This window comes from Monodelphis domestica, chromosome 5 (assembly GCF_027887165.1).
Source record: "Monodelphis domestica isolate mMonDom1 chromosome 5, mMonDom1.pri, whole genome shotgun sequence".
In the NCBI taxonomy this organism is placed as follows: domain Eukaryota; kingdom Metazoa; phylum Chordata; class Mammalia; order Didelphimorphia; family Didelphidae; genus Monodelphis; species Monodelphis domestica.
The window spans coordinates 228,134,257-228,150,760 of record NC_077231.1 but is presented as its reverse complement, the minus strand read 5'-3'; the positions used below and the strand labels follow the sequence as shown (position 1 = coordinate 228,150,760).

Genomic DNA, 16,504 nt, shown 5'->3' with positions numbered 1-16,504 from the left:
GGGAAGAATGGAGGGAAGAGCCGTGCGGTCAGCATACGACTGCAGGGAGCCAGTGTCCACAAAAGAGAGGGCCGCAGGCCCCGCAGGTCCATGGACATCTGCGTGTGCCCCCGTGGGAGCAGAGCTGAGTCGGGAGCCCTGAGCACTAAGAAATAACGTCCAAGTGGGGGCAAACCAATCAAGAGAACGGAAAAGGAAGTCTGTGTGTTGCGAGATACTCTGTCCCTGAAGAACGCTGGGTCCTGAGAGCACCTAGGTTCTAAGTCCTGCCTCCGCCACGGTGACCCTAAGCACATGGCAGCTACACTCTCTGCCTCAGTTTCTCCATCTGCAAAGCAAATGCCCCAGTCTCTACGGTCCCTTCCAGCTCCAGCCAAGCTTCATCGAGGGGAGCAGAGGGGAGCTCCACGGCAAGACAGGAGAGAGCTAGGTGGGGCGATGAGAATCCTGCGTGGGGGTCGGGGAGCTGGGGGTGTTGTCCACGGGAAGCAGGATGCCTGTGCAGAGGGGGAGTGTGAGGGGGAGAAGCTAAGCCTCCGGCCCCAGCAGCCCATCCTGGCATGGTTCCTGGCCATCTCCCTGCTCCTGGCTCAGCCTGGCCTGCTTAGACTGGGGCTCTGGGAGCGGGTGGGGGAAGGGAGAGGCAGGGCCACATACCGTGAAGATGTTGGATCGCCGCTTGGACTGCTTGCGGATGGGTGTGGGGGTGGAGGAGGCAGCGATGGTCTCGATACGCAGCTCCCGCTGGCTGATGCTGGGGGTGGAGGGGACGGAGGATGAGTAGTCGCTGAAGGCGCTGCTGCCGCCATTCGTGGCCTGAGGACAGAGAGTGCTGGTGAGGGGGACTGGAGAGGGACATAGGGAGCTCTAGGGAAACAACGGGGGATCTGGGGGGTGGGAAGAGGCACTCTGGAGCCTGGAAATGAGGGGAAGAACTCCTCTGGCCTGCAGACTGACTCTTTTCCTAGAGAGCGCAGGGACATCTGGAGTCACAAGACCTGAACTGGAAGCCTGCCTGGGATTCTTTGGAGGATGCTGGGCAAGTCACTTAACCTCCCTCTGGACTCAGTCTCCTTTTCTGTAAAATAGGGGAGTTACACAAATAGATCTCAGAGATTGCTCCCCAGCCAAACCTGGGTTCCTAAGGATGACACTAGGCTGTGAGAGAACAGAGCATTCCCAAAGTGAAGGATCAAGGGGAAGACTTGGTGGGAGAAAGAAGTAGTGAGGCAGATGGTCAGGTCAGCCCTTGCCTCAGTTTCCCAAATTCTCCCATTTGAGCAGGACGACTGTTGGGCCGGAGCAAAAGGAGACTGTGGCAGAACTCTAAAGTGAATCCTGTTGTCTCTGGTTCTTTCAGTGGGTGGGAGAGTTGTGCATGGGATTGGGACCACTTGGAGATATTTATCTCATCACACACTTTCCCCTCTGATTGTATGGGGACAGCTAGAACAAAGTGAGAGCGGAGTGAAAAGGGGCTTTTCTTTAGGAAATGTGCATGATGGGAACAGGCTGGGGAAGAATATATTGTGGGCCTGAAGGCCAAGGGTCAGATGGGAAGGAGAATAGAAAAGGGTGAGGCTTCTAATCTGAGTCATACCTGATGACCTGGATGAATAAGAAAGCAGAAAAAGCTACAGGATGGAAATGAATGAGTTCCCCAAAGAATCAAAGGAGAAGAAAGGCAGATGATCCCAGAACCATATGAAAAAATACTCTGAACCAAGGTTTCACCTCACAGCCAGACAATTGCCCAAGACAATAAAAACTGAGAAAAATGAGTAATGGAGAGGTAGCTGGTTTTAGCCAAGTTAATTCTAGAGTCAAGAAGACTAGAGTTCAAGTTCTGCCTCCAATATTACTGGCTGTGTGACAGTGGGCAAGTTAGCTAACTTCTAAGTATCCTAGGAAATGCTCTCAACTATAAATCTGCAGGAGTGAAATCACTGGTCCAGACAAAAAAATAAATCAGTGTTGGAGGGGTTGTGGGAAGACAGACATGAACACACTTCTAGTTGATGGAGCTAGAAACTGATCCACTTATTCTAGAAGACAACTTGGAACCGTTGGAGAAAAGTCATCAGGTTAATTGTACTTTTTTGGCTCAGTAATCCCATTACTGGCCATTTGCCCCAAGATAAGTAAAAGAAGGAAAATACAGGAAAATAACAAAATATTTAGAGATGCACTTTTATATAATAGCAGAAACTGGAAACAAAATGGGCACCTACTAATTGGGTAAAGGCTGACCAGATTGGGTATAGGAAAGTGATGGAATACTACCGGACCGTAAGAAATGACAAACATGAAGGACGAATTTGGAGAAACCTGGGAATACTTGCATCAACCTTCAGGAAGCAAAATGTGGGGAACCAAGAGTCCCATCTACATAATGACCAGATAATGTAAAGGAAAAAACACCAAAGGAAGAATATTCAAACTCAGTTCAATGCAATGGCTAATCTGGGTTCCAGAGCAAAAAACTGATGAGGTTGTATGTTTGTCTCTCTCTTCCTGGTAGAAGTGAAGAAATACAGACTTGGAAAGCAATATACTCTATTCATCCCCAGCAATGTAGTTTCATTTAACTATATGTCTTAGTTACTAAGGAGGGTTTCAGTGGGAGTGATCTTAGAACTGAAATGTGTAAAAAAAAATGTTTTTCTTAAAGAAATGACAGCTTACAAGGTATTAACCTAACAAAGCTCCTTGATTCAGGAAAGACACACAGAGCAATGAAGGGAGGCCAGGCTTAGGTAAAGTTCTTATTGGTTGTAGAGACCGTTCTTTGACTGGAATGCTTCCCTCCACCCCAGAAGGTACACAGACAGACCTTTGCTACTAACTTTTTAGAAAAGTCTCTCTCCCTGATGGCAAGGGGCTATTTGCAGGAATGGGCTGAGGGTTCTCTGAAATTTTTTCTCTCCATTGGTTGGGAGTTACTGAAAGGTTGAAAAGAGATTTTTCTAACAGAGAAACCCTGGTTCTTTTTTCTCTTACCCAGGGACAATTACAAGGCAATTCCCACCCTTCTTCAAGAAAAAGGTGGCTCCTCCCTCTAAGCAACCAAGTTATCATTTGAAAGCCAGGTAGGGTACTCAGGGCACCAAGAGCCAGGACCCAAAGGAATTGCCCTCCAAGGTGTCTTGCACACTGGAATATTTAAACAAGCTAGCTGTGAGACCCAGTCCCATCCAAGTCACTTCTGTCCACTGGTATAGGGAAAGCAAAAAGAGGGGCAGAGGCTTAGAATGAGGAATATAGTCAGGACAAATTAGGCCAAGAATCGAGAAAAAAAGAATTTGGAACTCAATTTTTTTCCTTTTAAACAATTGTTAAAAAATTTTTTTACATGTAATTGGGAAATATTTAATGAAATAAATGAATATATATACATATACAAATATATATAAAAGAATAGAAGAAAACAGGTAATAGTTTACAAGTAGGGCTTATAGTAGAGGGGGTTCTAAAGTATCTCACCCATTAATTCCACCATCAACCCATTTATTCCTTGTGTTAAGCACTGCCCCTTTTCCCCCTTTCAATATGCAAAGACTTCTGAAAAGAGTCAGATGTTAAATCCCCAAAGGCCTTGTGTGCATGAGGTTAACAGATGCTTTTTGCCCTAACCTTAGGGACAATAGTCTCATAGTGTTGGTCCCATTAGATGTCTGTGGTCTGGGAGAAAGGAAGGAATGGGGATAGATACTTTGGAAAAGGGGAAATAGCACAAACTGCAAAGAGGGGCACAGCAAACCATAAAAGCCAAATGGAATATTCTAGCCTTGCAAATGATTCTCCAGAGGTCATGCTTGCGGGCAGGGGGGCAGGCTGTAGCACATTTACAGGGCAGCAGACACAGAGGCAAGCCTGGGATAAAGCAGGGTATAGAACGGGGACGGATGGGTGGACAGAAAGTCAGGGGCCCACACCTGGTTGATGTGCACAGCTGGGATGGAGGCGGCGGACACGGCCGAGTGGCTGGGTGAGTTGGGTAGTGACTTGCAGGGCCCAATAGCTAGCTGTTGCTTCTTCCGCAAGGCCACCACCTTCTGTGCCACTGCAGGGGACAGCACAGTCAATTACCTCCTCTGGGAGAAAGGGGAAAGCCCACCTTCAGCCCTCCCCTGGAGCACCGGCCTTGCAGCCTCGCTGCAGGGAGGGAGGCTGCCTCTCTTAGTCCTTGCACCCAGCCCTGGCCCAGGGTTACCGTCCTGGAAGACACGCTCCACGTTGAGTCCATAAGTTGCACATGTCTCGTAGTAGGTGCAGCGCTTCAGGTCTGTGGAGAGTTTTCGGGCCCGGCTGTCATCAATCACTCGGGGGTTGGCGGCGCTGATAGCATCTGATGGGGGGAAGAGAGGGGCAAGCTTGGTGAGTAGCTGAAATACACACGGGCAGGTGAGGAGCACTCAGGTGTGGGTGGGATGGGCAGAGACCGCTTCAAAAGGCAAGCCTCCCAGGTCTTAGCAGAGAGGTGCTGGACTACAAGCACATGACGAGACCTACGCTGGCAGCTACGGCCAAAGCAGACTGATCTGCTAAGAGGGAGGATTCTGGGGTGTGTGGAGGGTGAGCCGAGGTCCAGGGGAGACAGTCCCTAGGAAATGATGGACGTGTTTTAAAAAGGCATCTATAAAGCATGTTTAAAAAGGAAGGCATGGAAAACAGGACCCTAGGGATAAATGTATGGTTCCCTATGACCTTATACAAATCACTTTGTCTCTCTGGGCCTCAGCTTCCTCATTTTTTTAAGTGTTTTTAATTTTAATTTTTAATTGTTTTGTGGCTCCAGAAACATCTGAATGTGTGTCATCTGGGGAAGATAAAGTATGTGTGATGGGATAGGGCAGGGAATGAGGAAAAAGGCATTTTAGAGGCAGGGTAGGCAGGGATGTTATGTTGGGGCTTGATGCAAGGTTCAATACAAATCCAGGATGGGATAAGAGGGAGTCCTAAATTATTCCCAGGAACCCACATTGGCCTTTAACTTAAGTTCTGTCCAGAAGATCAAGGAACCAAGGATCATTCCCATCATTCCTGCTTTGGGATAATTCACCCTTCCCTTCCATGGACCCATTGTCAAGGTGAAGCCCTGCTAGGAGACTCCTCTGGATTTTCTTCCCTAGCCCGGCCTCCCCAGCCTCACCCTGAGTGCCCACCAGGACCATGGGCACCTCGCTGGCACTACGGTAGCTGCAGAGCCGAAGGAAATAGTTGTACACCGTCTGGAAGCTGATCTCATCCTCCAGGCTGAACACAAACACCACAGCATCCACCCAGGCAGCAAACTACAGGGGGAGAACAAGCTACATCATCCCAGAGCCCAAAGAGCAAAAAGCTTTCCCAGACCTGGCCACTTGAAGGCCCTCAGTTTTGTCCTTTCTAGAGATCACCCTTCTTAGGATAGGGATATGGAATTGTGGAAATGACACTGAGCTAGGTGTCAGGGACCTGCATCGCAGACCAGGCGCAAGGTGGCTTCTGAGCCTCCACAAAGGCACCGGAGAGAGTGATGGCGAGAGATGCAAGAGTACAGATACCACATGAGGAAGACTTCCTCCTTTTGGTAGGAAGGTGAGGGAGGACAGGTAAGGACTATTAGTGTGCTATCAGGCATGGTCGGTCAGTCAATCAAACATGCTTACCCTGTGCCAGGTGTTGGGCTAACAACTGAGGATATAAAAAAAGACAAAGGGTGAACCTAGGTGGCCCAGTGGATAGAGACTGGAGGTCCTGGGTTCAAATCTGGTCTTGGACACTTCCTAGCTGTGTGACTCTGAGTAAGTGACCCCCATGGTCCAGCCCTTATCATTCTTCTGCCTTGAAACCAATAAATAGTATTGATTCTAAGACAGAAGTTAAGGGTCTAAAAAAAAAAAGCAAAAGGTATTCCCTATCTCAAGGAGCTGACAATCAAATGAAGGCAAGAAGTAACCAAAAATTGCAAACAAGCCATATGCAGGAAAATAGAAAATAATTAAAAGGAGGACACTAGAATGAATAAGGATTGGGATACGTTTCTTGTAGGATTTTAGTTGGGCCTTGAAGGAAGCCAGGGAAGATAGTAGGTAGAGATGAGGAGGGAGAATGCTCTAGAACAAGAGTCTTATTTGTGGAATAGCCAGGAGGCCAGTGACATGAACTGAAAACTACTAAATGGAGTAAGGAAGACCAGACTGGTAAGAGGGGCCTGAGTTACAAAGGGCGATGAACACCAAACAAGAATTCTGTATTTATCAGGGCATCTGCTGGGTTTTTGTTTGTTTGTTTGTTTTTTTAGGAGGGAGGGGGAAGGGGGGCAGCATCAGAAATGATTGCAATGTAAAAACTAACGTGTCAATAAAACAATCAGCACAGTCCTCTTGCCCCTAAAATCCTTTATCCCTAGTTGGAAGCCTGAAGAAAAGAGGGAGAGACGGAGAAGAGTATGGATAAGGAGAAGGAGGGAAGGGAGGAGGGAAAGGAAGAAAGAGAGACAGAAAAAAGAGACTGGGAGAGTATTAGTTTGTGAGTGTGAGTGGGTGGAGGGCAATCACTCACTCACCTGGAGCTCAGGGGGTCCTCCCTCATCTCGTATCAGCAGCAGGTAGCTCTGGCCATCCACCACAATCTCCTTCTTAAATCGGCCCCCTGGGAACAGAGCACACAGGAGCTCACCTCAGGGAGCATAAAGAGAAACTGCAGAAGGGATCAGAAGGGAAAGGAAAAGAGAGGGGCTCTGAAGCCCCATTTCTTTGAAGAGCTGGGAACAGAAAGAGACCAAAGTAAGTCATCCCTGGGGTTCACATAAGGCTCAGTACTCACCTTCTGGGGACTCCTCCTGGACATAGGTCCCTGTCAAATATCGATGCACCAGAGCCGACTTCCCGCTAGACAGGTTCCCAACAATGCCCTGAGGGAGAGGTAAGGGAGTGAGACAAGGGGCCAGAGAGAATGAGGCAAGAAGTACATGAAAGGGTGGAGAAAGGAAAGAAGTGAGGAGAAAGAGAAGCAGGGGTGAGATGGAAAACAAGGAAGACATAGAGGGCGTTAGGGTTAGTATTAGCGAGAAGCTAGTAAATATATGAGGCTACGTTTGAACTCAAGTAGTCCTGACTTCAGGTTGATGCTCTATCCATATCTCTCTTCTCTCTGGGCAAGTCATTTAATCTGTTTGTCTCAGTTTCCCTCTTCTGCAAAAGGAGGATCTCAATATCATCTGCATCCCAGTGTTATTGTAAGAATCAACTATGATATCTGTTAAGTGCTTAGCATAGGGCACAGCACATAGTATATGCTATATAAATGTTAGCTATTATTGTTAGCTAATATCAGGATTAGTAAAATTAATAGAAAAAAAACAAAGAAGGGGAAGAAAAGAACAAACATTTATTAAGTGCCAATCGTATGTAGATACAGTCATAATGCTAAGCACTTTACCAATATTATCCCATTTGATTCCTGCAACCACCCTGAGAGGTAGGGGTTATTACTATCCACATTTTACAGTTGAGGAAAGTGAGGTAGATATCTATGTCCATCCCTCCATCCATCCTTCCTTCCATCTATCTATCCATTCATCTTTCCATCTGCCCCTCCATCCATCCATTCCTTCCTCCATCCATAAGTGATACAGTGAACAAGTGTCTGGGGAGGCTGATGTGGAACTCAGACCTTCCTGACTCCACATCCAACACTTTTCCCGTTGAGCTGCCTAGCTCTTCAAGGAGAGAAGAAAGCAAGCCTCTGTTTCTCTAGAGAAGAGAGGGAGTGAGGGATAGGGGCCAAAGGGAGGCAGGTGGGAGAGAGTGGGAAGATGGGGCAGGAAAAGCAAGGGGAGGGAGGGAAGAGCTGGGGGCAGGGAATGAGAGGATACCTAAAGAGAGAGATGTGAGGAGAAGGGCCTCTCGCCCTCACTCACCACTTTAAGCTCAGGGACAGATCGGCTCAGGGTCCATTCTTGGCTATTGACAAATGAGTCTGATGGGCAAAGAGAAGACAACATTAACCGGGCAGCCTGCCATTCCCCCACTCTCCCTCTGACCCTTTCACACCTACCACCTGGAGGCCTTGGCCAGGCTCTCCTGGGCAGCCTTGGCCCCAAGACCTCCTCAGTGGGTCTCTGGAGGCAGGCTGGGCACCAGGCACCAGGCACAGCCCAGGAGCTGCGAGTAGAAACAGCTCGCCCAGGAGGGTGGGGCCACCCACCACATTCCTGAGGCGGGAAGGGGGAAGGGGGAGGGTTCCACACTCTCCAGCCCAGGCTCCTCCCTGAAATGAGGAGCGCCCTCCTTTTCCCTTCTCAGACCTGCTCCTCCCCGCTCCAGGCTCCTCTTACTTTCCCAACCCATACTTGACTCCCTTTGGAACCCCTGTCTTGGTTTACAGGGGCCTTTGTTAGGGGGAGGGGAGAGAGGAAAGGGTTCCCCTCTAAGTAACTAGAGGAATCCTTTGGGGGTGCCCAGTCAGCCAGTGGCCCAGCCCCGCTCCCTCCTGGGGGGTGTGCCGTGAGCCTTCCTGGCGCTCTCAGCTTGCTGTTTACAGATCCCCTTGCCCAGGAGATGCTCAGCCTTGAAGGGGGCTCTGATGGTCACTTTCCTTTCCCTACACCTCCACCCCAGCCTCTCACTTCAGCAGTTCCTGGGTCCCTCCTCAGCTGTGCAAAAAAGTCTATGCTAGTTTTGGAGATGCAGGGACAAAAACCCAAGAAGTCCCCTCCCAGCCCTCAGAGCGTCTGTAATTCTGTCCTCCCCTAGAATGGAGCCTTTCCTCTGACCCATGCTTTCCAGCCTAGGCACCTGCCATCATTCAGGGCCAACCAGAGTGCCCAGTGCTTGGGGGCAAAACCACCCGAGCTCCACCCCATCACCCTCCCCTGAGACCACCAGCCTCTGCCTGGAAGGCTCTCCATTTTCACATTTCCTTTTTTCCTGGGAGTTAAAGGTTCCTCTTGTCCAGCTGTCTCATTTGACAGATGAGAAAACGGAGGTCCAGAGAAATGATTAAGCTCAAGGTTAGAGATGACTGGGGCAGCAGAGCTAAGATCTGAAGCCAAGCCAGAGGCTGCAGACCTGGAGCTTGAAGAGCCAGGGTCCATGGCTCACCACAACATGCCCTGGCGACATCCTGGATGGTCCTTGGCCTCCTAGGCCTAGGCACAAGAAGCCAGGTGACCCCAGCAGATAAGGACGGGATCCAGGTGACCTGATTCCTAGCCACAAGAGATAAAAGTGCCCAGAGGAAGGTTCAAGTGGCAGAGTGGGCACTGGCCAGCCATGGCCTTTCCTCCTCCTTACCCGAAGGCAGCGGGGAACTCTGGACCCCCAGGAGGACCGGGGCCGTGGCAGCCCGCCGACTCCACAGGGGCTCTCGGGGCAGCGGGGTTCCGGCTGACCCAGACTCTCTCCGGCGGAAGCGGCTGGTGAGGAGTCTCCAGAGGCTGGCACCTGTGCTGGATCGGGTGGAGTCTGGGGCCACCTGCCTACCCTCGGGGTACAGCAGGTCCCGTCGGCTGGGAAAGGCATGCAAAGAACTGGCATCACCGTCGCTTTTGGTTCGAACCCGGGGCCGGGGTAGCAGTCCTGACTCGGAGCGCCTAATCTCCTGGCCCCGACGGAGTCGGAAGCTGAAGCTTTTCCTCAAGGCCGAAAAGCCTTTTCGGGGAGAATCGGCGCTCCGCCCGCTGCTCCCCCGGAATACCTGCCAACGCTGACTGCTCCAGAGCGAGCTGCCCCTCAAAAAGCCCGAGCTCCCCGCCCGGCCTAGGCCCCCACCACTCCCATCAGCTCCTGAAAGCTCCAGTCGGTTCACCTCCAGGAACGTCATGCTGGTGGGCCGGGGCCGAGGCGTCTTCTCTCCCAGGCCCCGGCTCCTGCGGAGGGGCTCGGGGCCGGGACTCGGGGCCGCTGCAGGGGGCTCTGGGTGGGCACAGGCAGGAAGCCTGTCAGACGGGCTCCGGGGGGTACGTGGGCGGAGGAGGCTCAGGAGAAGGCTCCGGGCACCGGATGGAGGCACCCCCGGATGGGCAGAGCAGTAGCTCTTGGGCCGAGGGGGCTGCTCCCTGGCGGCGCACAGGGCAGCCTGGATGGCCCAGCCAGCAGAGGAGTCCTGCAGGTCCAGCGAGTCAGAGGCGCTGAGGGTGCGGCCACTGGCGCCCCGGGGCCGCTCCCTGCTGCAGCTGTCACCCCGGGGCCAGCCCCGCTCCATGCTCAGGAGGCAGGGTGGCCCAGGCCCATGGTGGGGGCAGGGGAGGGAGGGCCACTGCCTCCAGTCTGGGGGGGGTTCTGCGCCCCGGCCTCCCTCCAGGCGTCCCCCCTCCACTCCAGCACCAGCACCTGAGAGCAGCAGCAGTGGCGGCGGCAGCAGCAGCAGCAGCCAGGCAGACAAGCCCAGACCTGGAGAGGCCGGGAGCCAGCGCTGGGGAGGGACACCTGGCAAGCCCGGCCTGGAGCACACACCTGGGATCGGAGGCTCCACCCCAGGATCCAAATGGGGCAGAGAAGGGGAGCTGGACCCCGGGCGCACAGGCTTGCATTCCTTCAGGCGCTGCACTACCCCCAGTGAAGGGCCTTCCCCAGGGCGGAGGCTGCTCGCCAGCAGGCTGGGCATCGGATGTTTCTAGAGCCAGGGGAGATGCTTGTCCTCAGGGATGCCCAGCCTCCAGGCTAATGACTAACCTCCAGGACCCTGACTCATTTCAGCTTCTGCACTGGGAGTCCCACGCTGGGGAAGACAAAGGGGGAAAGGGACGGCTCGCCTCTGCCTGGTGAACACTGTCCCAACAGCTGGTGGCACCAATGGCAGCTCCAAGGTGGCCTCGGACACTTCCTGGCTGGGTGACCCTGAACAAGTCCCTTGGCCCTCACTGCCTAGCCTTGGAGCCAAGACGCAGTAGTGATTCTAAAATGGAAGGTAAGGGATTTTTAAAAAAGAATTGTCCCACCTATCAACACTGATCAAACAAAAACCAACCGGCTCTTTAACCACTACCACCAGGGTCTTAACTTCAGGCCAGAAGAAGTTAGGCTAAAGGAACTGGGGGGATGAGCGGCCTGCAAAAAGAAGACTCCGGCAGGGGAGGGGGGGCTGATACTATTTTTAAGTCCTGGAAGGGCCCTCTTGAAGAAGAGGGGATTCGTCTCTTGAGCCATGAGAGCAGAACTAGAAACAACTCGTGGAAGCTATAAGGGACAGGTTTAAGCTTGAGAGAAGGAAACATTTCCTAGTGATGAAGCTCCTCTAATTTGGAAAGGGTGGCCACAGGAGAGAGGGCTCCCCCAATCAGAGGCCTGCACCTGGGATCGGGGTGGGCCCTTGCTAGGCTGGCCAGGTCCGTGCCAGTGTGGAGTCGGAGGCCAGAGTCAAGAACAAAGGGAAGAGAGAGCTTTGACTCCTTCCCAATGGGTCCCAGTGTTGGGTCCCCCGAGGTGCTCTGGCTCAGGGGTCTCTCTCCAGGCCCTGTTCAGGGGTACAGTGCAGGATGAAGTGCCTGGCACATTTCCGCTGGGGTTGGGCAGGGGGTCAGGGGGCAGCGCCTGGAGAGGGAGGCGCCTCTCCATCCTAGCTAGGTGCTCAGAAACACACAAGAGGTGGGAAGCCACAAATCCTGAGCTGGATTCCCTGGGGCTGGAAGGGGACTTTGCATCTTTTCCCAGGCTAAACCTTCCAGGTGTCAGGGAGGTCCAGTCCTTCCTCTGGGGCCCCTGGGAAGCCAGATAGACCAACGCTCCAAAAAGAAGGGGCTTTCCCAGAATCTGACAATCAGAAAACCAAGATTAAAAACCCAGGCATCCTGGGCTCCCAACTCAAGGCTTTATTCAAAAAGCCTCACTTGACTTGAGGTAAAACCTCAAGGAACACATGGCAGGGCTTCCCCAGGAAAAGCAAGGCTTTCATCTAAGCATCCACGTCCTCCCAGGTGACAGAAAACCCAAGCAGAAAGACAATGCTGCAGGGTCAGTGTCTGGCATGAAGGACGAGCCAAGGAGCCAAAAGCTGGATGGCCTTCCTGGGGCACTTTTAGCCATGCTCCTTCCTTAGGAAAGGGCCATCTGTCCCCTCAAGAGCCCCCAAAGTGTGTAGGGGGACCAGAGAGGCCAGATAAATGGATCCAGATCAACTTGGGCCTTGGTGAAGGAAAGGACGCCCAGGAACCTCTGAGCCTTTTCAGTGCAAGAATCTCCCCTCATCCTCCAAGGGAAAAACCAGTCATGGGAGAAACTAACCCCAGCAGACCACTTGGCCCAAGCCCTGATAGGAAGCCCTCTTCTATTGTGGGTCCCTTCTTAACTTCAGCCAAGGACAGAAGCCTAGTAAAGGCAGAGAACAGCTAGAAGGTGGGACATTGATTCCCTCATTTGGTGAGGAGAATTGGACCTGTTCCAAAGCAGACGTAACTCCACTTTCAGATCTTGAGTCTCCCCCTTCCACCACCCACACATCTCCTTTCCTCCACTCCAGTCAAACAAGTTTTCTCTGCCCCTTAGGTCTGCTTCTACCATGCCAACTCCTAAACCAGCTTCCTCATCTACACCCAACTCCCTTCTCTCCCGAGAAACCTCCCACCAATGTAAAATGGACCTGGATGGTCCCCCACACCATGCCAGAAAGCACATTAATCCAACTCAGTATTGCCAGTTGGAAGAGATCTTAGAGTTCAAAGATTCAAAAAGTCCAATTCCTCGTTTTATAGATGAAAGACCCTGGGGCCCAACCAACCAACGTGTATTTATTTTTTTAATTTCTAAAATGTATTACATTCAATATTATCTAATTATATTTGAAAACATGTAACATTTCTTCCCCCTTCCCCTTCTAACTTTACTTTCTGTCTTAGTATCAAGGCTAAGAGTAGCGAGGGCTAGGCAATTCGGGTTAAGTGACTTGCCCAAGGCCACACAGCTAGGATGTGTCTGAGGCCAGATTTGAAACCAAGTCCTCCCGAATCCAGGTGTAGGGCTCTATCCACTGTGCTACCTAGCTTCCCCATTACATACATTTTTTGAAATTTTGAGTTCCAAATTCTCTCCCTCCCATTCTTCCCCCAGCCCTTGTGAAGGCAAGCAATAGGATATTGAATATACATATGAAGTCATGTAAAACATATCCATAAGAGCCATGAACCAATACATATTTAAAAGACCCTATTGTGAGCAGGCATTGAGCGTATTAACCAAAAAAAGTACAGTCCCTACCCTCAAGGAGCTTACATTCTGTCTGGGTCCAAGAGGTTAGATGGCTTTTTCAAAGGTTACACAGGGAGTGAGCACAGTATGCTGCAGAAGGGCATGATAGCAACCCTGATGATTTGATTCCAAATTCATCCTCTTTCATGTGTTAATTGGATGACATTTACAAGGAAACTATATCAGCCAAGAGGCACATGGGAAAAGAGTGACTGCCCTTATACACCCATACCTCAGGCCTCCTTTATACTATCAGCTCTAAGACAGCAATTACTCTGTTAGTCTTCAGAAGACCCAGTGCTGAGAGCCCTGGGTAAGGGCATCTTTGATTCTAACCTCTCTAAGGACTGAAAGAAATTAGGCCATAACTAAAGTGTTTGGGCTGTGGGCAAGGAACCGTTCTAGAAATATTTTCTAATTGCTTTCAATAATGGTATTTTATGTTTTTGTTTTAAATATATTTAGGTATATCTTTGGTTTTTATATCACCTACATTTCCCAATGTATCCTCCTTTCTCCCTGTTCTCCCATTCCTAAGTAGGAGTTGTAAACCTAGAGTCTGAACTTATTTATTAACAAAAATTTAAAAAAATTTTAAACCTGATGTTCCATCTTAGAATCAATACTGTGTATCGGTTCTCAGGCAGAAGAGTGGAAAGGGCTAGGCAATGGGGGTTAACTGACTTGCCCAGGGTCACACAGCTAGGGTATGAACTTATTGTTTTAGATATTTTGATAATATTTCAATAATTGGTAACTAGGAGCCATAGTGAATAAAGATGAAGGTCTTGGAGTCAGGAAGACTTGAGTTCAAATTCAGATTCCAACTCTTAAGTAACTGTGAGACCTTGGGGAAATTACTTAATATTTTTGTGCCTACTTTCTCATTTGTAAAATGGGGATAATAACAGCACTACAAATCACAGGGTTGTATTGTTATGAGGATATAATGAGTTATCTAAATATCTAAAAGTATTCTATAAACCTATAAACCTATCTATCTATCTATGCTAGCTATTATTATTATTCATTTAAAATACATTATTTGGGGCTGGGGTCACTACAAGCAAAAGGGATCCATAACACAAAGAAAGGTTAGGAACCCCTGTGATAAAGAATAAAAGAGAGGGGAGCAAGTAGGTGGCTCAGTGAATTGAGAGCCAGGAGATCCTGGGTTCAAATAGGACCCCAGACACTTCCTAGCTATGTGACCTTGGGCAAGTCACTTAACTAATGCCTACTAGCTGTTATCACTCTTCTGCCTTGGAACCAGTATTCAATATTGATTCTAAGACTGGAAAATGAGGGTTAAAAAAAAAAGAATAAAAGGGGGGGAGGGAATATAGGTTAGTAAAATTAACCATCATTTTGATAAATTCTGATATATTCAATGCTCCACATCCATATTCTCCCATCTCTGGGAAAAAAAAGAGGGGAAGTACCTTTTTACATCTCTTCTCTAGAGATCAAGTTTGGTCATTATCTTTTTTTGCAATATTCAATTTAAAATTTATTATTGTTTTTTCCATTCTGGTTTCAGACACTGTATATATTATTTCCTGGTTCTTTCTATTGACTCTGCATCAATTCAGGTAAGTCTTTCCATATTCCTTGGTATATTACTGGGCTTCTTAAGGCTCTGGATACCTAAGCCTACCTGAATCTACTGATCAGGGGTGCACAGTCTTTAAAAGGGTCACTAGAGGGCCACAGAAAGCCTAGCAATGCTTAAAAATTGGCAACTTCTCTTCCCTAAAGAATATGAGAAAGAGGGAAAAGAAGAGAGCAAAGAGGGGGAAAGAGTGAGAGGAAGCAAAAAATGAGAAGAAAATGGAGAAAAAGGCATGGGGGGCAGAGGGGGAAGAGAGATGAAAAACCCAGTCAGCACTGGAAGGCTATGAATTTCTGAAAGAGAGATCTAATCCTGGCTGTAGGCGGGTGCTAGGTGACCTGAGAAGAGTCACTTAAACCAGGCTGGGACTCAAATTTCCTTCTGTGAGATGGGGAAAGGACTGACTGTACTTGTCTTCTCCACCAAATGATGGAAGTACTTTGAAAAGGCCTTATGAAGTCTAGTTGCATATTTGTATACATTCAGATTTCCACTAAAAACAAGTATGAAATGGGGATATATTCATTGTCACTGCTTGTATTTGATGTAATTTTAGGAATATTAGCTATAACAATAGGTTAAAAAGAAAAAAATTTTGGTAACTGAAGAAGTTAAATATCTCTATTTGTAGATAACTATATTCAGAAGATACAAGAGAAAACCAAATAATTTGAGTTGACAAATGGCATGTGTACAATATCGATGGTAAGGGGGCAGCTGGGTAGCTCAGTGTCTTGAGAGCCAGGACTAGAGATGGGAAGTCCTAGGTTCAAATCTAGCTATGACCTGGGCAAGTCACTTAACCCCCATTGACTAGCCTTTACCACTCTTTTGCCTTGGAACCAATACACAGTATTGATTCTAAGACAAAAGGTAAAGGTTTAAAAAAAAGATATCAATGGTAGAAAATCAAATGCCTTTTTAATATAGGTCACTAACAAAATTGAGAAATTGGCAAAGACAAATACTATTTACAATAATGAGACAAATTCTATCAGCTATTTGGATGTCAACTTCCAAGGCCTTTTGTTAGACTTATATAAAGACATATTAAAATGATTTTGACAGAAATAAAGAACTAACCTATCTCAAGCCTCCAAGTGAATAGGTTGAACTAAAATAATAAAGATGTCAATATTTCTCCAAATTAAACTTATAAACATAGCACCAATAAAAAAAAATGCTAATGGGCCACTTAAAGAATTAAAATAAAAGAGCACCGCAGAGCACCTGGAGAAAGAGGAAAAGGAGCATTATATGTAAAATTATTTACGGACGTTTTTTGGAGTGGCAAAGAACTGGAAATCCACAAGGGAACGGCAGATTCTGGTATATAAATGCAACAGAACACTGTAGGAAGGGATGAGAGACCTGCCATAGTGGTCCAGCCCCTGAGGTGACTGCTGTTGGGAGGTGAGTCTGGAGCAGTAGGGTAGAAGCTGAGTCCTGTGGTGAGCCCCAGGCTGCAAAGGATGAGTGCCTCGGTCCAGCTCAGAAAGGAGCTGGTCAAAGATTCCATGAGGATTAGCCATGGGGTCTGGCTCGTCAGTGACCAAAATGGGGAAAAGAAAGGAGGATGACAAAAGAAACCTGGGAAGACTTGTAGGATGCAAAATGCAGTAGAACAAAACCACAAGATCAATTTATTCAGTGCCAGCCTTATAAAGACAAAGCTTTGAAAGAGATTTGATCGATGCAATGACCAATCGATTTCAGAGGTTGA

At 48.9% G+C, this 16,504-nt stretch overlaps 1 protein-coding gene across 7 annotated transcripts in view; it reads right to left on the bottom strand.

Moving 5' to 3' along the window:
• AGAP3 (ArfGAP with GTPase domain, ankyrin repeat and PH domain 3) overlaps positions 1–16,504 on the bottom strand; it is a 77,953-nt gene that overhangs the window by 25,568 nt on the left and 35,881 nt on the right. For 3 of the 7 annotated variants that reach the window (XM_056799914.1, XM_056799910.1, XM_056799911.1), the window contains exons 2-8: positions 7,907–7,965; positions 6,811–6,898; positions 6,551–6,636; positions 5,153–5,294; positions 4,214–4,348; positions 3,936–4,063; positions 658–816 (exon numbers count right to left, since the gene is read on the bottom strand). In XM_056799914.1, the coding sequence (XP_056655892.1) occupies positions 658–816; positions 3,936–4,063; positions 4,214–4,348; positions 5,153–5,294; positions 6,551–6,636; positions 6,811–6,898; positions 7,907–7,965 (797 nt within the window). Of the gene's footprint in view, positions 1–657; positions 817–3,935; positions 4,064–4,213; positions 4,349–5,152; positions 5,295–6,550; positions 6,637–6,810; positions 6,899–7,906; positions 7,966–8,043; positions 8,069–9,281; positions 15,417–16,504 lie in introns of those variants that run through there. The other 4 variants (XM_056799912.1, XM_056799909.1, XM_056799913.1 and 1 more) reach the window with 4 other exon arrangements.